This window comes from Neofelis nebulosa, chromosome 3 (genome assembly GCF_028018385.1).
Source record: "Neofelis nebulosa isolate mNeoNeb1 chromosome 3, mNeoNeb1.pri, whole genome shotgun sequence".
Taxonomy (NCBI): Eukaryota; Metazoa; Chordata; class Mammalia; order Carnivora; family Felidae; genus Neofelis; species Neofelis nebulosa.
Window position 1 is genome coordinate 116,428,876 of NC_080784.1, and position 10,502 is coordinate 116,439,377.

At 48.0% G+C, this 10,502-nt stretch overlaps 1 protein-coding gene across 6 annotated transcripts in view; it reads left to right on the forward strand.

The window, feature by feature from the left end:
• The window catches only part of LEF1 (lymphoid enhancer binding factor 1), a 121,228-nt gene extending 110,726 nt beyond the window's left edge, over positions 1-10,502 (forward strand). For all 6 annotated transcript variants that reach the window (XM_058721703.1, XM_058721702.1, XM_058721701.1 and 3 more), the window contains one exon: positions 9,295-10,502. Coding sequence is in view for 3 of the 6 variants with exons in the window: in XM_058721702.1 (XP_058577685.1) it covers positions 9,295-9,374 (80 nt within the window). In the remaining 3 variants the exon portion in view is untranslated. The remainder of the gene's footprint in view (positions 1-9,294) is intronic.

A 10,502-nucleotide genomic window follows, 5' to 3' on the forward strand; every position in this document is an offset into this window, starting at 1 on the left:
CTCTTAGGTACACAGTGGAACTTAACCCTCTCTTGGCCTCCTAAAAGAAAAGTCCTGTTAAATTAGATCTTTGAGCTCAGATGACCATGCATGGAGCACAAAGGCGAGAGAACTCTCTTGCCTCTGAACTAGCATAGGACAACGAACTGTAGGGAAAATATCCCCACTTAATAAGGAAAATCTTTCCTAAGGGAACAAAAAAGCCCTCTGAAAATTTGTATTTCTGCTCCTTGAAAGATAGACGTTTCATTTACTGCTTTCATGTTTTTGGTGCGAAATACCATTGCAGCTGTCTCCTGCAGCCCAACATAACTGGCCTTTTAACAGTTCCCCGTATACCAGTTGTGTCCCCATCTTCCCGTGTGTTTCCACTTGCACGCTTTATACACGTATTCACTCTGGTGAAATCAGTTGAAACGAATGAGCATTGACTGGTCTCAACACTTTGCAGTGACTTTTAGGATAATTAGAAACGGGCTGCACAAAAGACTTTCTTTCAGGGTAGAGGTGATTCCCAAGCTGTGTGGTCTTCCAAAAAAGCCAAATTCATCCTGAGCTTTTAGGATGAACTTGTCTCTTGTAGGAATGCTGGAAGTCCAGGGCCTCGGGGAATGAGCCTGCACACGTTCTGCTGTGTCCAGCTCTAGGCCACTGTTGTAAATGCCAGTCATTTCTTCATTCGTTCTGCAAACACCCAGCGAGGACCACTGCAAGTCAGAAACGGCACTAAGCAGTGGGGCACTTGGCAAATGGACTCTGTCCCCTCCTGGAGGGGCTTTTAGTTTCAGAAGATAAAGACATAAAAATAGATAGGAATTATAAAGTAATACATTCTGTGCTATGAAGGAGATGGATACATTATGTTAAAATAAGAACAAGAAGTATCTACATCGGAGTGAGATCAAGGAAGCCTTTCGGAGTAAGTAACCCTTGAGCTGTGTAGCCATGAGGGGAATTGATAGAACAGTGATCAAGTTGCTGGGAATTTCCAGTGTTTGGGTCCAAGTTTATTTGGAATATGTAACATCTCGAGAGTTTGTCAGAAGTCAGAGATTGTCATCAAATACTGAACTTCCCTTCCTTCCTTACTTAATCAAGATTCATGGGAGTTACAGAAGAATTAAAATTTTTGAAAAGCTGGAGAGAATTATCACTCCAAGTTTACTAATGTAAAAACATACCTTTACAAATTGGCTTATTAATATTTACTTTAACAAATGAAAAAATCCCATTATCTTAAAATTACATAGATTGAAAAGATTTTTATGATATCTCAACATACTCCTTTTGACTGTATAACATCAAAGAGCTAGTTTAAAAGAACAAACTATCTTTAAAACAACACCTTTTTAAACACAGAGAGATACACACAGATACCCACATACAGACATACTCACAAAAACTTAAGGTTTTGGATATTGGTGTAATCTCTACCTTGTATACTTGCTAACCTGAGATTAAAATGTGTTTTTTTACTTGAGGCTTTGTTTCCCTGGGGCCAAGAGGTGTGTGGGAGAGGTAATTTCTAGTACAGTATAGAATGCAGTAGTTAATTGCACAGTGCTTAGCTTTACATCTCTAGCTTTCCATTTGAGGGTGATGCTCGGGAGCCTGATGGGCTGTTTATTAACTAAGGGCTGGGTGCCCGGGGCCCTGGTGCTCACGCAGCCTCCTGACAGCGCTGCAGCATGGGGCTGGAAACACTTCCGGGACCGGCCGTGGGACTGAGGGTCTTTCCGAAGCCGTGCCCTCTTGGAGTTAGGGAGCCATCTGTGCCCAGGGGTCTCACGGACAATGGTGTTTTGTACAGGCTTTGATGCCCACCCTGCGAGCTTGCCACTGGTGCCTCATCTTCGCTCTGAGTTCTGTGCCTTGAGAGCAGATGGAGTCATTAGGTATCAGCAAGCCTCTGGCTCTTTGCTTCCAGTTGACGTGGCCAGTTAGAAAGCAAAACCAAGCTCTTACAAAATAATAAAGTCAGAAACAAAAACCTTCAGGCTTGTTCAGAGTCTCCAAGTAAAAATTAACGTTTTGAAAATGGGAAAGAGGAAAAAATAACATCCTGCTTTCCACTCTTCATCTTTTTGTCCCACGCTTAGACACTATGGTCAAATACTTTGAAGTGTCACTCAACAAGCAGGAGATATGTGAGGGTTCGGGGCTCTTGGGAAGGGAGCCTGAAGCCTGGCGGCAGGTGGCTGTCCGATCAGGGAGACCGGCCCCCCATCGCGGGACACGGCATGGGGGCAGGGCCTGGCCGTGCAGCCTGCAGCGGGCACCCTGCTAGTGCTCCCAAAGCACCCCTGCTGCAGCCCTTTGACCGGGCGCCTGGGCAGCTAGGTTGGTTGAGTGTCTGACTCTTGACTTCATCTCAGGTCATGATCTCACAGTTCATGGGATCGAGCCCTATGTCGGGCTCTGTGCTGACAGTGCAAAGCCTGCTTGAGATTCCCTCTTTCTCTCTCTACCCCTCTCCCGCTTGTATGCATGTGCTCATGTTCTCTCTCTCATAATCAATAAACAAAAAAGTAAAAAAATAAATTAAAAAAAAAAAAGAGGAAGCCTCGCCTAGTGGGGGACTTCCTGCCTGACATTTTGCCAGGCAGCCGCTGGTGTGGCATTGGTCTTGTCTGGGTCAGCAGGTTGCTTTCCTAGGAAATGGAGATTTTGATGGCCCGGAGACACTCCCACATGGCACCTTCCCTAGACATGTTCCTGTCTGAGGCGGTGGCCTACTCGTGTCTTCCTTCCTCTTATGTTTGTCCTCAAATTCCTGCTGAACTTGTCACAGATTAGTAGAAACCTGTAAAGAATTCACAAGGCAATGACACTTAACTATAATGTCTCTTAGAACATTCAGTAAGGAAAATCCAGACGTCTGGCTGGAAAGGCAGGCGTGGTCACATTGTCCTGGAGAGAGAGATGGCTGCATAATGACACTGTGTGGCTACACTAAATGCTGTGCGGAGTGCAGGTTTTCAAATTCTGACCATTCTTCAGGACGCTGTATGCTGACTCATAGCGCGGGGGCCTTTGATGGCAAGAAGAGACAGCCCATGTTGGCATAAGGAGAACGGGAAGTCCATTTGAAGGATGCAGTGGCATCTTGTGGAAGCCAAAGACAACAGTGCAAATGACCCAGAGAGAGGACTGGAAGATGGCCTTTTCCTGCTCTTACATGTGCCCCTGAAAACTGCTCTCTTCTCCCTTCTGTAGATGGACTTTCTCAGTTCTTTGATCATGTATCCAGAGCTCCCGAGCTGACACGTTGTGACAGTGTCAGTCTCCCAAAGACATGAGGATTCAAATTCCAGAGAAGGGACTCCAGTCAGCCCAGCATGGGTCAGACTCCTGCCTCGGTCCACAATCCGCTGTGGCCAGAGGGAACGGTCACACTGCTCTCACTGTGGGGGGTGTTGGAGTTTGGGATAATCAAGAAGGGGGGCTAGGCAGCAACCCAGCGGGTGTCCTTTGCAGCTCACCAGTGAGCCGGTGACTGGGATCTGTTAGATCAGCAGCCGTGCTTTAGTGAAGATGTGGGGAGACACTCATCCCCGTGGTGAAGGTTTTTAAAATCTCTCCTGTGCTACAGTGTCAATTCTTTGTACCTCTTCAGTGGTCAGGAGAGCCAGAATGTGTTTCAGTTGCCTTGGGAAACTGAGACAGAGAAGTGGACCCTTGGCCAGCAAAGTTGCTCATAATAGGAGAGGGAGAGGCTCATTTAAACCCTCTTGGGACATGTAATATTTAGTATTGTTCATGAAAGAGCATGAAATTAAGATCAGTGCACTTAAGAATAGTTTATAGAATAAGAAAATTATTTTGGACAAATTTGGTTTAAGAAGAATGGTTTTCTCACTGAGCCATCTGGAACTATTGAGGAAATGAGCCCTTCTGGATAATGGTTTCCCAGAGAACTGTAGGTTTCCCTCTTTAAGTATCAGAACATGTAATTTGTTTAACTCTTGAGTGCCGCTCAACTCTTTCTCCTTCAAATTAAATATTTCTTAGTACCTCATGCTGTTGTTCTACGGTGCATATAGTATATGGTAACAAGGACTCAGTGCTGTTTGCCACAATGCTAACTGACCGCAGATAATGTGGGATTTTAAGAAATCTACTCCTTTATCATTTTTGTACCTTCCCTTTCTGAGACGCTGCCCTCCTCTCAAGTAACACGTTCTTCCGATCTGTTGTGTGGGTTCGGGAACCAGAAAAAGAAGTATATCTGAATAATTTAGAAGTTAAAAGTAAACGGGCTCTGCGTTGCTGTGCGCGGGGTGGTCTTGGAAGGAAGGGGGCGGCTTCTGCGCATGAATTCCTCGATGGCACTGTGATAGCTTGAGGCTCTTTTACTTCCTTTTCCCCAGCTGCGTTCTTTAGACCTGAGGCTGCCGGCTGGCTAACCGGGCTCCCGATGAGTGAGGGGAGCCTGCCTAAAAGCGTCCGTGAGCCTCGGCAAAGTCACTGTGTCTTTCTGGCAGAATGAGAGGACAGTGAGGGCATCTCAGTGGGACAGTAGTGCTCATCTTCTTGCTTACATTTGAATTCATATCTAACCTGAAATTGTCTAAAATTTTAGGTACGTTCTTTGAGAATATCACAGCAGATCTCTCTGGCTGCCCTTTTGCGATGACTTTTCTCAATTATCATTGTGTGTCTGGAGATACTGTGTTTCATAAGAGATATTTTATGTTTCATAAGAGAGGTTTTGCAGAATTCTCTACTGGTCTGTACTTTCCACCAGAAGCTCTATAAATGGTACGAATTCTGCTCACTCCTCCAAGTATGCTGAGGCTGGAGTATCAGAAATGGAACGGACGTTTCTGGTCCACATATTGTGTCCTGGGTGCTCTGCTAGACGTCTCTGCTTAGATTACCCCATGCCAGTCTTGAGGCAGTCCTGGACAGGAATGAGGAAACACCAGTGACTTGTCCAGGGTCACGTGACTGGGGTGCAGCAGGGTCGGGTTCGAACGTGGATCTGTCTTTAACTCCCAGTCTCCACCCACTGCAGTAATAACCCTTATCGTGTCTTCCAATGCCAGGCACTCGCCAAGCTCACCACACATTGTCTCCTTTTATCCCCTCAACCCACTTTATGAAGCATGGGGACTTACTGTTTCCATTTTACAGATGAGGAAACCAGGGTTTGGTATGTTTGGGTAATTCGCCCAAGATAACCCTGGTAGAGTGATGGACCCAGTCCAGGACTATGCTTGGAGCTCTGCTGTGAACCCCACAGTGCACTGTCGCCTCCCTGTGCAGCAAGCATATGCTTAGACATACACACACACACACACACACACACACACACACACACACACGTGTTTAACAGTGGAAATTCTTGGTTTGAAAAGAAAGTACGCACTGATCCTGTTGCCTCATTTTTAGGAGGTGAAGTTGGCATCTTTGGTATGGGAGGACTTCTAGAGAAATGTGAATTGGATAAAGAATTTGGAGATGGGAGGTTGAGGTGGATCTACATAGTTCCTGTCTTCCTGAAGTACTTCGTCTTATAGAGCTAAAATGATGTTTTGAGGCTCTCTTATTCCAACAGTTCTTCGAGAATATTTCTGTGTTGTTTCCAGAAGTAGCAAGGATCTAGCGAATAAGACCTGCACGGGGAGGCCCAGCCTCCCGTTGTGATGTATGTGCTCACAGAGGAGACACAAGGGGCCCATCGGGAAGGGAAACCGACAGCTGCAGATAGAAACCAGAAGTTTCCCTAGAGCAGTTTGTTAAATAGTTACACGCCTGCCTCAGAATCATCTCCACGTTGCCCAAGTCCGCTTTCACTGATAATTCACTTTGAATAACCACAGGGGAGGAAACCGCATGGATTCAGTAACCCTGCCTCGGAATGTATAGCCTGGATCCAAGCACAGGGCCAGAGACCCGTCACCGCACTGACCCCCTTCCTCCGGGCTCTGGGCACCTCCTTGCTTCAGAGCTTGTGGCTGGCAGACTGACCGGTCTCGAACTCAGGGACTAAGGACACATCTAGCTGCAGAAAGACGACCCAGTGGCAGCCTCCCTAACCACACACTGTCATTTCTCCTCTTTCTCAAATACTGGGTGATGTTCGCTTACAAGGGGCTGGAGCTGGCTTCTGTAGGTTACACTTGCGATCTTTGAGGAGATTTAAACTTCACAGTTAACTTCTTATGCCTCTTGTTCTCTTCAGCATCCTGCTTTCTCACAGAGCATAATATCCTGGGGTGGGCGGTAGTCTAGATGCAGCCCACCTCCACAGTGCTATTGACGGGCAGATGGATGATTGGAAGGTAGGAGAAGAAAACGAACGACAGTTTAGCCCCAAGATACAGTAGAGAGCACATCGGTTTAGGGCTCAACAGTGAGTCCTGCCACCTGTAGTTTGGGTGACCTTAGGTTGTTTAACCTCACACCACCCCCAATTTCTGTAGACGGGCAGAATTCCGGGGCGGGGGGGATGGTGGCTGTTGTGATCATGTGACGCTGAGCGTGTGTCCCGTGCCTGGCATATCCGTGCTCAGCAGACCATGTTTTTCTTGCTTCTCGTTCACCAACTCCTTGCAGACAAGGCCACCTCAGAGTCACAAAGTCATGAGGCTGTGACCCACAGGCCCCCAGAGGCATGGGTACTCTCTAGGGGTCGTGATGCACCAGTCATGTAATGACCGTGGGCCTCAGTGTGCTCTGAAATAACAAGGCCCGACTAGCTCTGTCCTGCTTGCTTCCTGCTCTAGAAGTCATTGCCTCTAGATCTCACGCCGTGAAATAACAGCACTCTGTCACAGTTTGCCCCAAGGCCGGCCAGCAGGGCTAGGCAGTTGGCATCAGGTGTGTGGGGTGCTGCTCTGGGGGCACTTTTTGCAATTAAACTCTACCTCTGTTTACCTTTTGCAAAACTTATCTCTGATATTCTCTCAAATCTTGTGTAATGACTGAAAACATTTTAAAGGCCCTGCTCCTTCCTAGCAACACTTGGGAGGGGGGAGAAGGGTCTTTCTACTCTGGCCCATCTTTTTGGACTCCTCAGCATTTCTGAACAAGGAAATGGTATCACTCGATACGCACGGGGTATTCCCAGGTTGTTCCTACAGAGCGGCTCCGCTGCCCCCGGCCTGGCCTGGACAGCTGGAGCTGACCTTCCTCTCCTGCACCTCAGCCTCAGGAAGGGGCTTGTTTCCTGGGCCCCTCCTGCCGGGGACAGCCTGAGGCGGGGGGCTTGGCTGCAGACCCCAAGGATGAAGCACTCAGCTTTTGGTAGCGTCTTCGTTTGAGCCTATGGAGAAGGACTCCCTCCCCACCCTGTCCTTTCTTGCATCTTTTGGCATCAAGGCCTAGACAGTCCTAATGCCTCCGAGTTAGTGCTGTTTACTTACCAGAAATAGATCCAGTCATGAAATCTCCAGCCACCCCTTTACTACTTGGGCTCTTCGGAAGTGACTCCACCCTTTTGAGTTCCTGGTTCCGTTTGGTTGGTGGGATATTTTTGTCAAGATTAGAGTCTGGTCCAAGGGAACTTCGTGGGTTTCAGCTGGATGGTGGGCACGGTCGGGGGAGGGAGGGGACCTATGCCACCTCCAAACCCGCTCTACAAATGGCCCACTCGGTGACTCCTGGTGGAGGGAGCCCAAGCCTTGACATATGTAAGATGGGCCTCGCCGCGCTGCCTTTGAAGCCCGAGCAGTAATTGCCGGCTTTGATTGCACCGACTTCACTGGTGGGTTGGGCCGTGCTGGGGCTCGCCTGGCCTGGCCCAGCCACAGCCCCCCAGTGAAGCCTTAGATGTGGGAAGTCTCCAGTCTCCGGAGCCTCATGCCTGTGGTTTCTTGAAAAGAATTGTGATTTGACCTGTTTTATATCTATAAAGCAACTCTGTAAGCCCCCCCATTTCTCCCATTTGGAGGTAAGGCTTGGTCTGCCCTGATGGCCCTGCATTTTAAAGGAGCAATCGCATCCGGTCTATCTTATTTGATAGCAGGACACATTCTCTGCCAACTGATGCCACTGCCAGTTACACACACACGAGAAGAGCATCCTGAGTGGGGAGGGGTCGCCTTTAGGTTTGCAGTTGTACAGAGCATCTGTGAAAGCAGCTTTCCAGGAGCATTTGTAAGAGGATGCTGGAATACTGAAACAACAGTGGGAAGATGTGAGGCTGTGCAAAGAAATGGCTTTATTAGGAGATACTGGGACCCTTTCCAGGGAAGCACACAGTATCCGTGTGGTAAATGGCCATGCTGGACAGCCAAGTTTGTGACTGTGCTCAGCTCAAGAAGGGAGGAGGAGAGGGCCCTCAGGTGGGGTGGGGGAGGGGAGGGGAAGGATGGCTTGCCGGGCCAGGAGTTGCAGGGTGCTGCCCCACGTGTCCGCCTGGCGGGGGGGAGGGGAGGGGGGGGCGGGCGGGTGGCGGCAGTCTTCAGCTCTGATTTCAGAGTGAGCCCACAGCGCTGGGGGTGGGGACGGATCGCAGCGGAGGGACAGTCTGTGCCCATCAGCCAGCAGTCCATCCTGATGCCTGCACTTGTCTCCAGCTGCTGGAGCTCCTAGCCCAGGACCGCAGGGCCACTCCTCATCAGGGGCAGCAGCCTGGACCAAACCTTTGAAAATCTGTGCTGCACAAGTACAGCGTAAATAGGAAAGTGCAGGGTGCCTTCCCCACTGGTCTAGGCTTTGCTCCTTTGTCCTTGGAAAGGTACCGTCCTTCCTAGCTTTTATCTGTACCCTGCTTAAATTTTAAAAACCACAGTGCTGTAGCATGTGTTTCCCTGTTAAATAGGGAAAGGTCAGTTTTACAGAATAGGAATTGAAGTCGGCATCGCAAAAGTTCTCGGTCAATAGCATTCTGTGACCGATCTTCTCCCGTTTCGTTTGTTTTTTCAGCAGCGACCTACATATATAGATGGTTTCTTCACAGTTCCCATCAGTCATTGTGAGGGACAGCGCTGGCCGTAGGTGCGTTAATGATAAGAGTCACTGCCAGGTCACTATAGTGCTAACAGCCTTAATAGCTCATGGTGCCTACCCTGCGCTTGCTCAGCACCCGGGGTGGTGAACGCATTCCCCGTCCCTGTGCGCACACATACGCGTACATGCGACCACGGCAAAACTTCACCGAAGTAGACTTACTCTCCAATGTAGTGTGAGGATTTGGGGCTACCCTAGGGCTGCCGTTTTAGCCATCACCAGATCACCAGAGTGGACTATTAAATGCAGAGATCTCAAGACACATGCCGTATGCAGTAGAAGCTAAAGGCCTGTGACAAACGCACATTAACAACATTTCGTTTGTTCCTTCTTGAGGTGGAAAACGAAGCTCATTCCCAACGTGCAAAGCCAAGGCAGCGACCCCGGGACCTCTTCTGGAGATGGAAGCTTGTTGAAAACCCAGACTGTCTCCAGGGCTTGCCCAGTCGACCCCAATGGAGAATTGACACCACCTTCACCCTGAGGTCACCGCTAGAGACGCTGATCCATAAAGACAATCACTGCCAAACCCCCCTTCATCTACTCCAAGAGCCAAGTTCCGAAATCAAGCATAAAAGGTTTCCCAGCCAAGCAGACAGAGCACCTGAGAACGCTAGCAGGCTGAGCAGCTGCCCTCCCTCCTCTCCGCGTGCACTTCTCAGCACTTCCCAGAGCGTCTTGCGTCCACACCTGTAACCTTTTGGCAAGGACAGTAACTTGGCTACGTTTGCCTGCCAGGAGCAACCCGAGCCTGCGGCCGGCACGTCCTCACACCCCAGCGCGGAACTTTGTGGAAGACGTCCCTCTTTGTTTAGGTCTTTTTTTTTTTTTTTTTTCTGCCTTTCTCCTGAAGCTTTTATTTAACAGTGCAAAAGGATCAGTCTTGTGTTTGCTTTTTTTTTTTTAAACTTGAATTTTTTTTTAATTTACACTTTTTAGTTTAAACTTTCTTGTTGTATATTTTGCTAGCTATGAGCTTTTAAGTAAAACTCAAAGATCTGGAAAAGTTGGAAATAAAAACGAAATGAAAAGAAGCCGCCCTTTTCTGAGCGGCATCTTTTCCGGCAAGTGGCTTCTCTGTGAATTGTAACAAATAGTGGCCTCCCGTCTTCGTAAGGTGTTTGATAGAGCTAAATAAATGTAACAGCTGAATCCACGCCGTGGGTAGCAGTTGGCAGTCCTATTTCATTTTCTTTTTCTTCTGATCTCCTTTGTTTAAATGGTAAACCTTGACACATACCGTCAGCAGGCCGGTTTGCAGTGAATTTTCCTTTCTTTCCTTTTCACCCCCTTGTTGTAAAAAGCCCAGCACTTGAATTGTTATTACTTTCAATGTTCTGTATTTGTATCTGTTTTTATTAGCCAATTAGTGGGATTTTATGCCAGTTGTTAAAATGAGCATTGATGTACCCATTTTTTTTTTTTTTTGAATAACAAGGCACAGCCTTTGCCCCAAACTGCCATCTAACGTTTGTCATTCCAGTTTGAGTTAACGTGCTGAGCATTTTTTAAAAGAAGCTTTGTAATAAAACATTTTAAAACAA